The following is a 20,111-nucleotide window of genomic DNA, read 5'->3' as shown; positions in this document are numbered from 1 at the left end:
AACATAGAGGCCAGTTGCTGAGTTTTCCTAACATTCCTTCCTTCTGGATAAACATACCAAACTCCTGCAGCTGATCTTCTCAGACCCTGAGTCTGTCTAGATGTGTTCTGAGTGGCAAATGATGCCTTCCAGACTTATATGAGGCAGATTTCCTGGTAGGGATAATTTTTTTTTTTTTACAGTTTATAATTCTTCTTGTGTTTTAGAACACCAAAAAGTCAAATTTTTGGCAGTTCAGGAACTGGCAAATGTAATCAAAGACTACCAAGCTAATCCTAGAGCAGTTATAGTTGCTGAGAGTTTTGTCATCAAGTCAAATGAAAACAAAAACCAATGTGTGCATCGAAAAAAAGCCCTAGCCCCACAATAGATTAGTATCAAGGATGAAAGATGTACTTGATTATTAACAATGGAAATGAATTAAAATACTTTTGAACAAGAAATATCAAAATTACTACATGAATAATAGTTTCAAATCTAGTAATTTATCATATACATGAAAACAGCAAAATAAAGGCAAGTAGGTAGGGAAAAACACTTTGAGGAAGAAAAAACAAGCTTTTATGAAAAAACTGCTTAACTTAAAAAATCTAGTAATATTTCTGCTGTAATACCTTACTGGCACACTGATTACACTGATTCTTAGCCAACAGTGAGAGGACAGCCTGTGTTCAGTTCAAGTGGGATAAATACATTTATCTATCATCTTCTCATGGCAAGTTTGCTTTCTGTTTAGGATGCACAACTGCAAAAAATACTGTTATCTTAGGCCAGTCAGGGAAGACAGTTTATCTGTGCATAACATTTTTCACAAATTCTTATGTTGTGGTTTCAAGGATTTCTGGTTGTGTTCTGGCACTCAGTGAAAGAGGGAGTGTGATGCAATTGAAGCTGCAAGGAGAACTCACCTGATCCTGCCCCGAGGGCGCTCAGACTGCTCTGACATAAAACTTGTGCTGCTGAGGCGAGAGGCACTGCTGGTTCGGGAAATGGCTGACACATCACTGACATCACTATCTGATGATTTGGCAGAGACGTTATCACAACTTCTGTACTGATCTGTTTGTATGTTATACTAGAGATCAAGAAAAAAAAGGGTGAGGATTCTCATCAAAACAGAACACATTCATCGAGACAACACATGACCTAAGTATGGCAATTCTCTTTAACTGCTTTTAGATATAACAAAATTGTATGAAATTCAAAGACATGCCTACATTAAATAATGCCTTTATGTCTAGTGCAGAAATGAAACATGTTATTTATGGACTAAAGAAGATACTTGGAATAAAATAACACATTGGAAATTAAATAGGCTATTGGTTCTTCAGCATACTAGAACTACAATAAAGAAATATTTATATGAAATATTTATGCAGCAGATAGACATCTCAAGCACATGCATACCATCCATTTGGATATAGACTCTGTTTTAAATTTTTAAAATATTAAAAAGATATGCTATCGAATACCTACAATAGAACTGCATATGAGCCTGAATGAAATGTAATGCTACATGAAGGTATTAGTGACTGATATCAGTTCCTAAGCTCTATGAAAAAAGAAAAAAATTACATCTTCTATCTCAAAATTTCTCTTTGTATTGTGATACTAGAGGACTAGTTAGGTAGAAGGCTAACTCACTAAATACAGTATTTTTTTCCAGGCAATTCCCTGATCTAGTTGCTTTTACATCTGCACATGCCTAAGAACTAGCAGAAGACCCAGCAGGAGGAATACGTGGACAGACATAGAAGTTACTTCACTTTTCAAATCAACTGTGACACCACACATTACCTAATGCTCTTATTGCTCATATCATCAATTAGACAGGTACAAAAGGAAGCTTCAATCCTAGCAATGTCTTACTTTACTTACCTAAATCTTCACTCACAGTGATATGAGGACCAAATAGTTTTCAGGCTGAAAAAACTAAAACTCACTGTCACTAGAGGAAGGTACTCTTGGCTGGAAAGCAACTAAACCAGAGGCATACTTCCCAGGGTATATTATGGGAAAACTATTAACACATAGGAGCACTAGGCAGTTTTTGACATGACACTCTAGGGAGTTCATTTTCCAGATCTGTGCTCTGTAAAATTACAAGTGATAAAAGTTTATTTATGAATCATCCACAAATCTATGGCTGTCTGTGAATATACAAACTCCAACTAGGCACTGGGTTGCTGGCTGAGTCACTCAGCAAATGCCATGACAATTTAAAAAACCTGGCAAACACAAGCTTGAGTTTGTACCGATGAGCATATCAGGTCTCCTTTCCTTAAGCCAAGTTTATCTTCTCTTGCTCCAGTGCCTGTCAGCAGCTATGCTTGGGCACACTTGGAAACCTCTTGGGAAAACGTTGAACATAAAATGAGGAAGTCAACAGGAGTATGGAAGGGGAAGAAATAAAGCAATTCTAAGCAGCAATTGTAAATATAGAAATCTACAGGACAAATGGAGGTTATACAAATTTACTGTCTCACTGTGCTTCTCAGGTGTGCATTAGAACACTGCTTAGCACAAACGCTAAGCAATCCCCTGTGAGGGCCTTGCAGTGCCTGAGTAAAATCATCTGCAGGAGACAAGGCTGTAACAAGGGTAACAGAAAGGACTCAAGAACCATGATGCTCAAAAATAAATTCAACTACAGCAGGAATTTATTGGAAGGTTTTCTTCACAAGTGACTTGTGACTTTACTGAATATAAACGCCCAGTGGAGTGAGACTGTGCTGATATGTTTATTCAGATCACCTTTTGGTAATGGCTTGTAGAGTCTGTTAATCAATTTTGCTATTCTTCAGACTGCAAGATAAAATGGTAACTCCAAAATGGAAACATAAAGCATACTAATTCTTATCAGACCTATTTCATAATAACATATCATGTTTTCCTTCTAAACTCTAAAAAAATATCCAAAGCAAGAATACAAATTTGAAAACTTTTTACTTATAGTTAATTCTCTCCAGCCTAAGTTAAACTGCCCCAGTCCTGAATGAGACTTGATGTTTTATGCAAAATTCCCAAAGAATTCCTAATGACTCCCTTAAGTTACTCTAAATGAGACATGTAAAAATATGAAAACCATCTGGACACATGGAATGATCTGGCTTTTCAATAGGCTAAACAGATTTGCAATCTGCAAAATCATCCCATTAAATAATATAATTTCTGTTGATTTCAGTGAAATAGGGATTTAACCCACTCCATATATTGAGATCATATCTACAAATTAATCATTTGAAGCTGAGATTTCAAAAATTCTTTGTTTAAAATATAACCAAGCAATCTCTCTCAAATTCATGGGGTTTCTTAGATATAGTAACAAGACTGTTTCAGAAACACCTCCATGCTCTTTTTGTATTTGCTGAAGACAATCTGACTTCTGCTTATAATGTTCAATTATTTCTATTCCTCACCAAAAAGTCCATATTCACATTGTGGCCTTTGGTTTGAGAGTCTACACAGTGAACCTGCAGTGGTAGAAGACTTAGGTGGTCCCTGAGCAACCACAACAGTCTGCTGGAGAAGGCAGACTCCCCCATCAGAGAGCCACCAAGGCCAGATGCAGTAACTTCTGGAAGCTTTCCTGCTGGAAGCCTTTCTTCGAAATATTGAGGGAGATTTTGGCTGCTGGCCTTGGTTCCAAGCCACACCTGAATCAGGCTGTTAGCACTCAACTTATGATTCAACAGGTGGACTGGGCTTGTCATGAAAAAGACCCCCTGTTTCACCTGTACTGAATTTGTTCCACCTTTCCTGGGGCATCCAGGTGGGCTGGGAAAAATGAGGAGAGGGGAAAGAGGGAAAGCATCAAGCATGGTTGTGCAGCTTACTGGTTAGAATACTGTGAGAGAAGTTAGAAGTCCCAGTTTGTGTATCAGTGGCTTTTTAGAGGTTCAGCCTCATCAATTGCCTGTTCAGTATCAATATGAAACCATTTACTGGTGCAGGGGTCTTCAGCCCAGGTATCATCCTGTAAGTGGCAGCTATATAGATACCCTCACTCTGTTTTGCTCCCTATAATCCAGCAGTCTGACAAATGGAATTGTTTTCTAGATATCAGACTGGCTTAGAAGACAGTTTTTCATATGCTGGTTAAGAGAATTTTATAGTGAGATGGGACATAAAGAAAAAACTGAATCCATGTCTTCTACTTGCCTTGTATTGCAATCACACTGCAAAAAACATCCTAAATGAGATTTTCATGGCATGGCTGAGCTTTTCCTATCCCTTTACACTATGTGTCACAGCTGTGATTCCCAAGAAACTGAAAGCCTTTCCCTTTACAGCAATAGAGATTAGCACAAAAAGTAATGATGCTGAAAATTAATGCTGAGTGCTACAGAGTTTGCATTTTCCTACCACTACTTCTGGATTTAGCTTTTTCTTCTTATACCTGCTGCTTCTAATTAATTCACTGACTTCTACAGGAGGCATACAAGTTGTCCTAATGATTTTCTACCTACCTCTGATACAATCTGATAATCAGTCACCTCAGCTAACAGATGAACAAAATTAAGGCAATTTTGAAGTTAACCTTTTTTCCCTTCAAGTACAGAGAGAAATAAATAGTATTATTCCACAAAGCAATGCTCATTAAAATGAAAATATTTTACTGCAGCAATACAGCTGAATGTACAATTCAGAAGAAAAATAACATGGGCTAAGATCCTCTTATATGATACCTGCAATGAAGTAATGTCTGCAGGTTTCCAACTGGTCTCAAAAATATGATAAAGTTCTACTGTGGAGCAAAAAACTGCTGCTCTTTGAAACTGCACATATATTTGCAATAAGTTTCCCTGAGATATTATATTTAAATATTGCATTATTTTGAATCTTCAAAATAAAGTATATTTTCAGTGCAACCACTTCTCTTTCAACTCTATATCTTAAAGCTTATGTAACATTTCTTTTCCAAGGTGCACTATTCATCACATTAGGAGAGTCACTGAAGTTTGCAGCAACTTCAATAGCAATTACTAAAGAGTAGGTCTGGTTTTTTAAACATTAATAACAGCTAGTTTCAAATGCCAAAAATATCTGTGCTTTCCTTGCCTGCAATACAAAACCAGACATCTATAAACAGCTGGAATGCAGTTCTTCCATTCACTTTACCACCTGTGGAGCCGTTGCTTTTTGCTCACCAGCAAAATGAGAAAAAAGGGGCTATGATGAACTGCACATGTGTTAACATCAATGGGAAATGCATAGCCACAGACTAAAAGAGTGTACTTCACAAATTATTTTACAGCTCCTTCATGACTAACAATGTCAGCAATTTTACTGATTATAAGGCACATCATAGAAGTCATTTAACAGTTCATTATAATTGGATTATCTTTCATATTAGAAAGTATTTCTAATATGAAAGTATTTGTATTCCTAGATTTAACTCCCAAAACCATGAAGAATACAAGAGTTCAGTGTACTGTCCTTTGACTGCAAAAAAGCCCCAGGTGACTAACCTTGACAAATATATACCTCATTATGTGCTCAAAATGAGGAAATGAAATGAGAAAATAAAATGGGTTTAAAATCAGGTCATTAACATGAGGAAAGAGAAATACAGACCAGGTGCACAGATTCCTCCAGGGACTACAGAAGTCTTGAGATCACAGCTATCTTTTGAGGCATTCTAATGAGGAATTTTGTCAGAAAACACTGAATCCTGCACAAAGCCCCTTGAGTTTTATGATTGCTGGCATTCCCAGCCCAGCAGTTGGCACCTCAGGCTGTTCAGGGCTCACCACTGCTGTCTTAGGAGCAGCAGCTCACACCATGGTCCAGGGGCCACTGAGCACCAGTGATTCTAAAAACCCTTCCTACAATTGTATCCAACTCCTATGAACACGGCTCAGCTTCCAAACAGGGAACAGTAAAAATGAGCGAGTCAAACCATGAGGAAAGTTCATTTGAAAGTTCATTGCAGTGAAGCCCACAGGTCAAATGAATGGAACTCACTAGATTTTGTGAAATCCAGCCAGCACTGGAGTTACTGCCATCTTAATACACCATATTAAATATTCTATTAAAGGTATAATTATATTTAAGATTATATTAAAGATTTATATATATTATTTAATTATTATATAATTATATTAAATAATATATTAAAGATTTTTTCCTTCAAGGTGGGGGAAGGGGACCAAAAGAAGATGCCACATCTATGTCCAAAAGTATTTTCTATATACAGCCCTAGATGCCTTACCCAGCATAACTTAACATAACCAGCCTCCTATCAGGCCAAGTATCCTACCCAGCCCCTGCTTTAGACATTACCTGCTAACACAAAAGAGTCAAGACAGAAACTAGTGAGCTAAATCTACAGTGCCACTGAACAAATGCCATGATTACACTTTTATGCTACATGCTTTTCAATCACATACAATCTTAAGTCAGTACTGCATCTAAATATAGAGTGACATCCTTTTTAAGGACAAACTACGGTGCTCTAATCAGTAACTCTCTTGAATAAACAGAACTTCAAAAACAGTGTTAAGCCAGAGCAGCTGCAGCATTGTGTTGGCGTTCTATGTGTGGCATCTGGAATAAAAAACTTACTGTATTTTGAATTAAAATTGCATTGCACTGTAATTCACCTCACCTCTGTGCAAATCCAGAATTATGCCACCAAATGTTTTGATTCTCTCAAGCACTGAAACAGCACAAATAGGTGCACACTAGCCACTACAGCCTCACCAATATAAAGGAAAGAAGGCATGTTTAAAGCTCTTATTCAAACTCTTTTGACATCCTTACAGTTCTGGTGGCTTTTTAAATTTCCTTTTTTTTTTTTTCTTTTAGCTTATTAGAATTAATTGTTTCACATAAATGAGGGAGTCTTTCCACTGCACTGGGAGAAATAAGGATATGAGCTGTGCGGAAGTCTCAAAACAGAGTGGAACAGCCATGAAGACGTATACAAATGTTGCAGGGCAGAGAGTTGCCTATTCTAAATTCACTAATGGATGTTCAAAATGGAAACCTGCATAATGCACTTTTGGAAAATTATTGTTTGCTTACTGTAGCTAGAAAATTAAGAAACCGAATGGGAAAAATTCCAAAACTGTAATGCATCAGAAATTGACTGGAAATTGCAAAGGACCAGTTACAATATCTCTGTTTAAAAAAGGGTTGTTTCAATACAAGGGGAAACTTATTTAACTTTCAGGAATTATTTTGTATATGCATAATTAACCATTCCAAATATGATCCAGTCCCATACTGAAGGAAAATTTTTGAATGGTTTAGAGAATTTTGTATGCAATAAAACAAACATGTTTGCAAATGCAGAAATATTGGAAGAATCAAACCCATGTGAGTTGATTGCTCTGAAATGCAGAATGGACTATTTTCTCTATGTTCAGTACAGTATAATTTCTCTAATAAATATATTTATTTTCTGGAGCAGTGGGAAAACATTGCTATTTAGGAAAGAAAGAAGCATTTTGGTTAAAGAGGGAAAAACTCTACTTGCAATTGCTTTTTCTTTAATAGTCAGCTAATATTTATTTTTCACTATTCCAGAATGCCTATTATACCACTAATATTTTTTATTTCTTTATTTAAAGTTAGTCTTATTTCTGCAGCTTTTCAAGGCTTTTCACAAACTTTGGCAGCAGAAATTGAGTAGAGTCTTCAGTTCTGAGAAGTCTCAGTCATCAGCTTTACCACAACAGCTGATACAAAATACTACATTTTCAAATGTCCAAATCTTCATCTGTCTTGGTTATTTTCGTGACTCTTTCACCATTTTCTCAGGATAGAGAAAGACAGTAGCATAAGGTTTGCTTTGGTAGCATTTTTAAAGTGAGGACTACCACCATAGTGAAACGAAGCAAAATTCTGAATAGAATAATTTAGTGTTCTTTTGATTCAGTACTCAACATGATTTCTATTTTGATTTCCACATGCATTTAAAACCAAAAGAAGATCCTAAAAACCTCAAGGTTCTAAGAATAAGAGAAATTTGTAACATTGCAGGTTGATGTTTTCTAACAACTATTTAACCATACATTGGATCTACACCGATCAAATAAGAAAAACATACTGGAGGGCCAAAACGATGCTTATCATAAATATTAGAGAGTTAAGATCAAAAATTATGTTTCAGAATGATAAATACAAAAATTTCCATCAATCTGTAACATATAATCTAACTCAGAAACCTGGCCTTTGACTCTGAACAAAGGTCTCTAGTCATCCTGGCAAAAATCCTCAGATTACATGTTACCTCTCTCTAACAAAAATTTTATCAACCCTATTTTCACTATTTTTTCCTACCTTGTTAAATGGTTGGGAAGTACCACAGAGATGCACTGCATCTAACCCTCTTGCCCTGACTGAACCTCTTTGGATGGTAGCAGCAAACCCAGTAGCAATTGAGCTGCTTTAATGAAACAAATTCCTGCTTCTGATAGAGGATCTCATTGGAAATTTCTACTCCAGTTGCTGAGTTTTTTTAATAGCACTGATAGCCCACAATTTGGCCATTCAGGACCTAAAGCCTTGTTTCTCTTCTTTCTCTTCCTTTTGAGAACTGTTCATTTAAGTTATTATTAAAGCTGTCCACATATTTAACTGCAACAAGACCTCAAAGCAATCTTTCAAATCCATTAGGTATTAAAATTTAGCTGCCAGATTTCCTATTTAACCATTCCTAAGTAAATTGTGATTTTGCTTTAGATGAGTACCTCACTTATACATTATTGTAACCTGTATCTCCAGGAGCATCCAGCTCCTCACAGCTCGAATTGTAAGCAGCAGTGCAGATGTGCAAGACATTTTCAGCAGTTTGCTTAGAACCCTACACAGTTTAAATTACAAAGTTATGGCCTGTCATCTTAGCCTTATCAAGAAAACAAAATCCCTCTATAAAACTTTGTTAACGTAATTTCAATATATTCCACTGTCATAGAAACTCTTTACACTTTTAGTAGAAAAGGAAATCAAACTAATCAGTAGGCAGTCCAAGAAAGGAAACAATTTATCTCTGGCATTATATGGATACATAAAAATTATACAAATATGAGAACATCTGCCTGAGATTGGACCTAGTTCTGCCTAGATCTCTCCACATCAGACAGCAACAAGGGCCAACCTACTCTTTCATGGTCTACTTTTCCAAACTCCAGGGACTGGAAATCTAATAACTTCCTAAGCTAGATGTGATAAGTCTCTTTTTAACAGCTGTTGAAGGATCTTCCTTTCCTGAACTTTTTCTTTCTGAAAAGCTTTCCTGAACTTTTTAAGCATATTGGTTTTTCTAGGTTCATCTTAGTTCATGTCAAAGACTAACTCCGTGGGGGGAAAAATGATGCTAAAAAGCTATTAGTTGAAGACATTTCTGTCTGGATTTAAAATACAGCGTTCTTGAAGGTTATAAAATATTTTAAATAAACAAGTTTATGCCTTTAATTTTCAAGCCAAAGTATCATTCCAAGACTACTGACTTTACCTTGGTATATTGCTCACGCTCATGTTCTTGGCTAGAACCAGACCCTGATGTCTGATTATAACGGTGCACTTTCATTTTCATCTGTCTCGTTCGCTCCTCCACTACTAAGCTTGCTGCAAAAACACACAATGAAAATCAATTAAAAATAGAGAAAAAGTTTTGGAAAAAACAAATGGTTTAGCAAAAATTTTAGCTCATTTCCATTTCAACAAAACAAAGAAATGTACAAACGTAGAACAAGCAGGGTGTAAGCACAGAACAGAGGAACACTAATGTCAAGAAATCAACCACTTCCATTGTGAGAGCCTTTACCTGAAAATGGGCAGACATCCCAATTTCTACATATAATCAAGCTGGTGCAACAGATATGAAAAGAGTGAAAAAATTTAGGTGGCAGGCTGAATTATACACCTGTTAAATATTCTGGATGCAGGGGACATAAATCCATGATCATCTAAGCATGTGTTTGTTTAATTGTAGAAAATATTACAGTAGCATTCTAAGAATTAATGCATGAAACAGGTATTAAAATTTATTTTTAAGTAATTAACTCCTCCTACTATCTTGAAACATAGCAGTTTAATATAGTTAAGGCTGTTTGAGAGGAATAATTTCTCCATTCAACCAGTCATATCAAAAACACAGTTATTTTCTAGTAGTTTGGTTTTTCTTTAACAAGATCTCCTTTAAAATCACTACTTTGTCCTGTAATGATCACCTTTACTTCAAATAATTATTTCTTCTTGTGTTTTCAACTTCCATATGGCAGTGTTTCTTTACAAACAGATATCTTGCACCCTCAAGGAGCTGTGGTGCTATAAAGAGCATCTTCTTCAACTTGAACAAGTTATGGCAACTCATATTGGCTGTGCCTGCCACAGGCATTCGACCTTGCACTAACAGAGAGAGTGCTGTAAATGCCTCTGGGCCAAGGCATCCTCCAAGTAACTTAACCTTTGTGGTAGTAAACAAATTTCAGAGGGATCTATATATTCTGCTATTCTCAAACTTTGTAACATTTTAAATTCAAAGCAATACAGGTAACATCAATACCATTAAAACTGTCACTTTTTAGCAGTTCTAGAACTAGATCCAAATATTTATCAGCAACTATTCTAAATCACAGGAGTATTCACTATGTTCATTGTGGTTTAACAGGTTATAACATATCAGAAAAACTTCTTTTAAATTGGATTTTTTTTATGTGTCACGAATTTAGTTTTATTTGAGGCAACCTCCACAAAGCTTCTGCTTTTATGCCAACCATGGATTTATATTACTCTCTACAAAACCACTATTTTTCTAAGTCAAAGAGCCCCTCCCCAAATCAGTGACAGGAGAGAGACACCTATATTAAAACTGCCTGTAATCAACTTGCAATCACAAAACACAGATAATTTTAAATTATTGGAAAATAAGTACTCTATGTATGTTCAATTAAGAGGTATTAAAGTTCTCATGTGTGGCTTTTATGCTGTTAGTTATACACTGTGGCATTATTTACAGATTTATTTTTTGGTCTGTGCTTTGCCAGCACAAAGATATAAGGCCTAAAAAAAAAAAAAAGCACTACACTCAGGATTAGATATTTTAAACTATAAGCTACTGCACAAATCACATTTGTGCCTGCACAATCCAGTTGTAACATGCTCGGGGAAATGTCAGAATGTCTGTGTGCTGGTTGGGTATGAAAATATACAAAAGCATCATTGTGAATTCCTTCTGCACTTATTTAAAAATAAGAAAAATAAGTAAAACAAACTACATTAAAATTCTACTGCAATTACAAATCTAAGGCATGAAATAAAGTTATGATTATCTTCAGTCTCCCATAATGCAGAGTCCAATCTAGCAAATTCTGCATGTGCAGAATGTCACACTGGGCCCAGCAATTATTCCAGATGACTAATTATGCCAGTAAATGTGTACCTTAATTGCAATGAGTCCAGTTCCACCATCAGATATGCAGGCACAGCTCCAATTACTTCAATGGAAGTTGCATGGAGGTATCTGAAGGCAAAATTGAGCACTTTAGGTGAAATTTTTAAAGATGGCCTCTTATGTTAAGGACAGATATGAAAGGATTAAGATAGATCAATTAGGGACTGAAGTAAAAAAAATTGGTATCTTAATCCTATCATACGTGCATGAAATAGACTGAGGATATGAAATCAGAGGGAAAAATGAGACCCCTTTAAAAATTTAGCCCTACATGTGTAAGGTGCACAGATTAGAGTTACTCTAAACATAACCCTTTCTTTGTGTGAATTTTAGGTCCTTTAGCCTGTCAACTCTATGTTATACTAAGTAATATATATGGTTTGTTACCCTGCATTACCTATGATACCTGGGAAAGAATATTCTGTTATGTAATTTAATGATACTTCAGAGGTTATTACTTCAGTCAAGACTGAGTAAATATTCAACTTTAATTCTCTAATTCTAGACTTTTATTATGTTTAAATCCTTAAGCTTAATACATTTATGCTCTGTTTTTTCTTTATATATATTACTATATCAAAGAATGTGAGAACAATTAATTCTTGCACTGTGAAGTAAATCTAATTCTCCAATGGAGAAATTTGATTTTGTGCATGGAATATAATGCAATTTAGTGTCAATTAGCTGTGAATTTATTTCTAAGCATGCAGTTGCATGAAACTACTCTAGAAAATCTAACTGTGTTCTTTCCAGCTTTATTTACCATGCACATCTGAGCACATGTTGAATGTAGCTCAGTTGTGTGATGGAAAATTTTATCTGCCTGACTAGGGGCTTGGGAAAACCTTTACATGTTAATCATGAGAAGCAGAAAAAGGTCTAACATAGGAGCAAAAGCACATTAGCAAAACTGTAACAACCATAGGTAACAACACCATATGATCACATTGCTTTCCTGGAACAGGGCTGGTTACCACAGGTAACAAAAACTTGACATAAAAAGTACGTAGCCTGTCTCTTAGAAAAATATGGATCTACTTTCTTTAAGGACATCACTATTTACAGAGTGCTTTTTCCTGGAGGTCTTGAGAGGCAGAATTACACAGTAATTTACAGATCAAAGCACTGTAATCCCAAGACCTTTAAACTCTATAGTGGCTCTAGAATTAAATAATGAAGATTTACCATAAGTGTCTCAAAATAGTGGTAAAACTACCATCAATATCAATTCTGTCAATGTGTTATTCTCTGGTGTCAGAAGTCACACTTCAAAGAGCTGTAACTCTCATCTCTTCAAGGGCTGATAATTCTGTTGTGAGATTGATCAGTGTAAAAGTAATTGGAAGAACTCATTGATCAGACTGCTTAAATAAAGGGTGCAACTTTATAGCCAAAGCTTATTACTAATAAACCACGTGAAGGTTAGCAACAATGATGTACATAAACAATCAAGCCATGCAGGAGAGAAAAGACACACATATGAATGGAATCAAAATGTTATATTTCAATTCCATTAATCTGTTCATAAACCCATCTGACTCCTGTAATCCCAGGTGTACTGGGTCTGGCTGGGATGGAGGCAGTTTTCTTCACAGCTGCCTGTTCTTCTAGTTGTGACTAAGTGCTGATAACACATCGGTGATTTAGCAATTGCTGAGCAGGGCCTGTATAGCACCGAGGCCCTCTCTGTTCCTCATGCTGCAGCCCCCTGCCCTGTCCTGGCTTCCCCCTGCCCCAAGCAGGCTGTGACAAGACAAAGGTGGGACAGGTGACCCCAACTGACCAGAGGGACCGTTCCATACTGTATAGCATCATACTCAGCAATAAAAATGGGGGCAGCCTACAATATGCAATTCTGTAGGACACCACTTGAAAGAGGCATGGAATAAACTAAAGAAAATAGCTACAGATCCTATTTCCAGCCTGCCATCTACCCTCAAAGAAAATTAGGACAGACTAACAGTTGTTTTTTCGTAAAGGAGATAGCCACTTACTTTTTCTAAGACTTTATCTGTTTACTAAGGTTTTATGTGCTAGTGACATTCCTTTAAATATATGACTATTATGTTAAGATTTCCAGAGTTACATCTGGTGCCACTAACTAATAAAGGTGGCAGCCCTCACCTTTATTACTATCTTCAAAAAACTGCTATAGGCATGTTTCAACCCCTAAATGATGTTTAACTCAGGGAGAAGGTAGAACTGGCTAGAATCCTAAATGTTCAGAATATATGCCACATTTTCAATTATGTACAAAATAAAAAAACAATAATCAATATTCTATACTAATATATTAGATTTAGTAGGGCAGATAATGTTTTCCTTTTTTCTTTAATAAAATCTTTCTAGACGGATGAGTCATATGGCATGTTATCCGCAGATTGTGAATCTAACAATTAAAGTAATATGACTTTATAAGGAATTAAACTTGCATTAGCATCAACAATAGACCTATCCTATGAAACTCACTGAGAGCTACAAAAGCAGAACTAATAGTAGTGGCCAGTACAAAGGAAACAGAAGTAATTTTAAGGTCTAAAGTTCTCCTTTTAAGGTTTAATAGGGGGTTTAAACTCCATGCTAGATCCAAATGACATGATGCCTTACACACTCATCTATTAGGCTAACAGCATAATATATGAAACTTATGTGGGATCATTTAAATAAGGATTGTAAAATGAGCAGCAATAATGAACTAGCAAGAAACAGCAAAGATGCTGTAGTTGCCTTTCTAGTTCTAGGTTTTTTTAATTCTTGAGCTCTAACTCTTTGCATATCCATCTCTTTCATATTGCAACATTCATCAAAGAGACTCTACATTCTGAAAATTTTGGAAAACAGTGTATTTTGTCAATAAATAACATCTGATAAGAATCCCCTCATACATTTCAAAAAGGGTAGGTAAATCAGATAAGTAATAAGATATATGTTTAAAAGATAAAAGTCAAGTGATTAAGCCCAGGAAAAAATTTCCATCCCTTGCACTCATTAAGTGAAAATACCTTTCTAAAAGGACATTCTTGCTCAAAGGTAAGCATGGGCCTAATGCCAGAATGACCGGTGACATTACATGGTCTGTGATTCAAACTGGTAGCATTACTGTGCTATTCTAGATGGTTGAAAACACATGGATGTCTTAGCACTGGCCATACCATTTTCTATAAGGATGAAGTCTGAAAAAAAGGCAGCCTTTTCTCTTGAGGCACTTCATATTTCTGTTCAAGATGGGCAAGACAGAATGAGGAGGTGCAGGCAAACAGTATGACTTGGAAAAACTCCAAGTCTTACATGCACTATTAAATGTCAGAGTAAGCTACATAACAAAGAAATTGGCATCAAGATTTCAGATAGCTGCAACTCTCTCCAGAACATATCACACATCCATTCTTTATGATGCAAACTTGAAGAGAAAACGTCTAAAAGTCTAAAATGACACAAAGATTTCTTACATAACAAAGTACTGAAAAGTAAGTTGAAGTTAAAATTTATCTCATAAACTTATAATCAATTCTTCTGGGGCAAACTCAACAGGTTCAGGCAGGGGAACAGAGGACTGCACTTATTCCAGAAGACAGGAGAGGTCCGACCTATTCTTCAATTTCAATCTTCACATTAGGCAGAAACGTTGAACAGTGACAAACAGCTACAGCTGTAGTGCCATCAAGAAGCATGTACACAGCCTTTCTACACAGCAAAAGCTAGGAAATTAATCTGTCTGAGCAACTTAGATGTTCTGTGGATGGGAATCAGGGGGAAAAACTATCTGGTTTGAGGAATTATATATGAAATAATAAAAAAAAAAATCTGGTTTGAGAAGTGGCAGCTGAGGAATAAACTAGGCAGAACTCATGTGCATAACAAAGACAAGGAAATAAAGCAGCAACAAGATTTGGATGGGAGAGTCCTCTAGTGCAGAGATGGCTGTGTGGGACAGAAAGGCCACACTGGTGTTGGACCAGGATGATCTATTTCAGAAATAATACAGAGAGTCTCTATTTCATTTCTGTTGATCCTGCAGGATGAGTTTGCAGTATGCACGTACAAAATATCCTTGCAAGAGGTTTCATGGCTTTAAAAATTCTCAGCAAACTCTACCAGGAAATTTAAAAAGCACACAAAATCATGAGCAGATAAATGTTCTGAAATATAAGGTAAGTAAAACAAAAAAAAAATCAAATTGTTGCCAAGATGAAGAACTTGCTACGATTTTTTTGAATAAACAACTTCAAAAAATAATGGCAACATGCAGATAGTGAAGGAGATGGCTCTGAACCCTGCTCTGCCTGACCAGAACCTGCTGTAGCTACTTCAAGCTTGTGTGCATGGATTTCCTTTCCATGGGAGCTGATCGTTCTCTGGACCTCCTCCCAGTCATAATTAAGGCACAACCAAGGCACATACTCAGATTTCCAAGCTGGAAGATGAGCTTGGATCTCTCAGTACACACAGTGGCATGGTGGCCATCTTGATATTAACAACTCACTCCAGAAGGAAGATATAGAAACCTGAACTGGATGATGCAACATTCAGTTCCTTCTCAAAGAGCTTCAGGGATGATCCACAGAGAAGCTTCTATGTAAAAGGAAACAACAAGGAAACAAACACAGACCTCTTAAAATTAGGGAAGAAAAAAACCCCAATAACCTACAAAACAAACCGCTGATTTTGGCCGCAAAAAACCTTCAGCATTTTCATAATCTGGTGAAGACTTCATTGCAACCTTTTCAATTGATGGAATAGATGCTTGTTGCAGAGTCGTATGGTCAGTGTTGTTCACTTCTGTAGTATATACTCTCCCTCACATTTCATAAAACATCCTGTAACTCCCTCATCCTAATCTCTAACCTACTATCTAATCTTATTACCTCTTGTAAGAAGTTACAGTGAGAAGTTACTAGTGTAAATCACCTCAAATTAAGATATTTGTGGTCCCCCAGATCTGCTGGGACTTCACTCTTCTGGCTGCTCTTCTTTTGCCCAGCTCTTTTTAGCCCCTGGGTTTCATCTGCCATCAGCTCCCTTGAGCCAGAGGAATCTGTGCATGTAAATATCCCACCACCTTCTACACATGCCCAGATATTGAGCCAGATCCATCCAAATCTTGTGGAAACAAGCTCTTTTACAAACCTGTTAGAGACAGTCTAGTTTGTCTGCACAAAGTCCATTGCTTTAAACAAAAAAATATCCACTGCAGCCCAAATCTTGACAGAGGCATAACCAACAAACAGGTAAGATTGATTTGTACTGTCCTGTTTGAGAGAAATATAAATACTGAGACAGAAATAATTTGTAAAATCAACCACTGTTAGCACTTCCTTAAGACATTTCATAGTATATTCTAAACACTGCAAAAATAACATATAATTGCTAACACCTAAGTTACATATCTTTTTTTCATCTCTTTTTAACATTATCAGGAAAACATACTTCTGTATGTTTGACATGGATGTTGGAGTTCATACCTAGTGGAGAAGTTGCTTTATTTTTACCTAAGCATTCATCCTTTCAGAAAGTAAAGTAGTTGCAGGAAATACTTTGATTCAAGTTCAGCTCACAGTTTGGCTGTGACCCACCCAAGCCTGTATTCAGACCAGAATTTCCCAAGATGAGCAGGACTCAGGAATAAAGTTTAGAAAAGGTTAATCAGTGCTAACAACATTGATGTAGCACAGTATTTTGATTGTAACATTAAAAGGGTGGGGTGCGTTTTTAAAATTTTTTTTTCTTTACAAGCTTCATTTGCATTTTGAAGTAATTTCTACTTTCAGCTAACAGGGAAAAAAATAGGATTTTTCTGCAATGTGGCTTTGACAGAGACATAACAGACTACAGTTTCCACTTTTTGGGACAGCTTTAGATAGCTGCTGTTTGAGCTCACTGATTCTCTGGTATCAGCACAGGCATAAATTCATATAGGTGAGCATTGTTTGTCTGCCCCTAAAACCTTCCCCACAATGGGAGTAACTTTCTGACATGAGACTGACATGCAAATAGAACACAGCTCATTCTTCAGAATGTCTCTGCATACAATAAATGGTTTCTGACCATCATGACCTTTAACTATTCCTAAGCTCACACCTAGGAAACATTTTTCACTGCAGCCAAGGAACATGGCTGCATCACTAGAAGCATGTGCTGTGCGGAACTCAAGAACAGTTCAGGAAAAATCTCAAGTCTTTGTGTGAACATTAAATCAATCAAGCACCTTCTGAACCATACTCTGTAAAATATCATGATTACTTCTGTTAAATCCAGTATATTGCATTTCAATGGGAACATGAAAAATCATGAGAGAAACCATTGTCAGATTCTAAAGAGGGGCATCAGACAGCATAGAGATATTTGAGAAACAACCTTTTTGTATGTTAACACTGTTAACTAAAACCTATGCACTGACATGGAGTATAATGAAGCAAAAGCCAGTATCAACAGTTGCCAAACATTTGTAAAAAAATTACATAAATATTTACCTTTTGTGGGAGAGTTAAAATTCTCTTGCTCTTCAATGAATTAAATGCACGGAATGATGGAAACAGAAAAAGAAATCAGCAAATTTAAAGTTAGATAAAGAAATGTGTTACATGTGACAATGGCATGTACAGTAGTCAGTACTCCAGCAGATGTAAAAGTAACGTAGAAAATTAAAGTGATAAACCATGAAAAATAATAAAGTCTATGACTTTTTCTTTAAAATTAACAGGAACAATGATGTTACAGAGAACCAGATTGTGGAATCTTTAAGTATTCTACTAGAGAAGTATCATCATACCCAAATTTATGAATGACATAAAACCTTGTTTTAAATATCACTCTTACTTCTGAACCACACAGCACTATTTGAAGCCTCTTCTGCAATAATGAGTGTTACAAATTTATTTCAGTATTAACTGAAATCTATAATACTCAATAACCACCAGACTATTAAAAATCCATTTTTAAGGAAAACATAAAAGATTACGAGGCTTGTGCTCATTTGTGAAAGTTAACAGTGCTGAGAAAAATACTCCACATTATGAGCAAAGATTCCACAAGCTGCCTCAGAAAATGCAGTGCCACCTAATAATTTAAAAATAAAATCAGAAATATGGAGACAAAACAAACAACATTGATAGGCTGGTATCTAAAACTGAAGGGACTTATTTTTTTTCTTCTGCCACTCATTATACTGATAGATTTAAAAAAATTTTTGACTGAAAAGGTTTAATCTTTTACCATTAACAAAACCATACTCTCACTGCAACAACATTTCAATGATCAAGTACACAAACGCAGAACTGTTTTCACTAGCACTTCTTTTTCTTTTGGGATCTTACATTGGTTAAATACAAAAATATACTTGCAACTCAATGTATTATTTGACAACATACTGATTTTCTGTACAAAATTCTGATTCTTGTTTGTTAAAAGAAAAAATACTGGACATCAAAACACTTTGTTCCTCTGTGACATCACCATTGTACAAATATCACACACATGAACTTTATACACGTAATCTCCATTCATTCCAGAATTTTCATGTAGTTTTCCCTGAGGTAACACCAGCACACACACACACACACTCACACACATACACTTCACCTTCCATACAAGTGCTGCATACAGCTTTTTCCAACATGATCTAAGGTACAGCAACACCTAATGCTGGATGCACACTTGCTTTGCTCGGTGTCACCACATGAGCCCTACTGCTACAGCCAGATGCCAGATGAAACACACACAACCCCACTGCTCCAGTCAGGTTTAGAGATGCTCTTTATGTGGAAACAGACTCTCGTTATCACAAACCTTACTCTCATTATGTGACTTCTGAAGTAGGAAATTACATTGTCAAAGCTATGAAAGAGAAACCCAAAGAAGACCCAAACAGAAGGCAGATAGAGGGAGTAAGACCTGTTTTGCACAAATTACTCCTGAAAGATTGTTGCTATACCACAACCATTGCACATTTATATTGCTGGTTCATCAATTTCAACAGTGTTGTTCTCCTTTGTTATTTACTTGCTAGAGCGATAATACAATCCCTACTATCTGCTGGTATATTCACTTCCTTGATCAATACAATGATCAACCATTATGCAAAAGTGCAGAAACCCACCCTCAAATCATATTCAAGAAAGAATTCCTGTGACGTTTGATAGCTGCAGGGACAGAGGATGGACTGAGTAAAGACCACAGATGTACCCTTTGTACGAAAGTATAATTTTAAAACCATGCAACTACACCACAAAGTTGTTATAGAAACAGCTAAAAGGCAAAGTCAACACAGAATCCTCATTCCTCTTAACTATTGCACAGTTCCACTCAAACATGATGCAAATAAAATACAGTGATGCAAGTCTCTTACAGCCCAGCACAGAATGACATATTGAGAATACACCATTGTCCTTACCATGGCTTAGAATTTCACTGCTTTAGTCACTGAGCCAAAACATCTTCATAGGATTAGGTCCTTTTATAAAATCATCCATTAATACAAGAACAATAAAAACCACTTCTTTAGTAGCATAAGTTAGGGAAATTACTATTAGATTGTGATGTCTTGAAAACACACACAGACACACCTATACAGGACTAATTTTCAATATTCAAACAACTCAAGACATTTCAATACAACAGCATCCCAATCTTGTGTTCCAATAAATACTGCTGAGAGGGTTGCAAAGGAAATAAATACAACTATGTCGTCCTTGAATATGACTGTAATAAA

At 36.2% G+C, this 20,111-nt stretch overlaps 1 protein-coding gene across 31 annotated transcripts in view; it reads right to left on the bottom strand.

The window, feature by feature from the left end:
• The window catches only part of RIMS1 (regulating synaptic membrane exocytosis 1), a 305,676-nt gene that overhangs the window by 55,922 nt on the left and 229,643 nt on the right, over positions 1-20,111 (bottom strand). For 19 of the 31 annotated variants that reach the window (XM_064707393.1, XM_064707359.1, XM_064707360.1 and 16 more), the window contains 2 exons: positions 9,464-9,576; positions 909-1,075 (listed from right to left, as the gene is read on the bottom strand). The exons of 11 other annotated variants lie outside the window; for them this stretch is intronic. In XM_064707393.1, coding sequence (XP_064563463.1) covers positions 909-1,075; positions 9,464-9,576 — 280 coding nt within the window. Of the gene's footprint in view, positions 1-908; positions 1,076-9,463; positions 9,577-11,392; positions 11,481-20,111 lie in introns of those variants that run through there. One more of the 31 variants, XM_064707392.1, reaches the window with a different exon arrangement.

Source organism: Zonotrichia leucophrys, chromosome 3 (genome assembly GCF_028769735.1).
Source record: "Zonotrichia leucophrys gambelii isolate GWCS_2022_RI chromosome 3, RI_Zleu_2.0, whole genome shotgun sequence".
NCBI classification, from domain to species: Eukaryota; Metazoa; Chordata; class Aves; order Passeriformes; family Passerellidae; genus Zonotrichia; species Zonotrichia leucophrys.
This window is presented reverse-complemented; position numbering and strand designations above follow the sequence as displayed.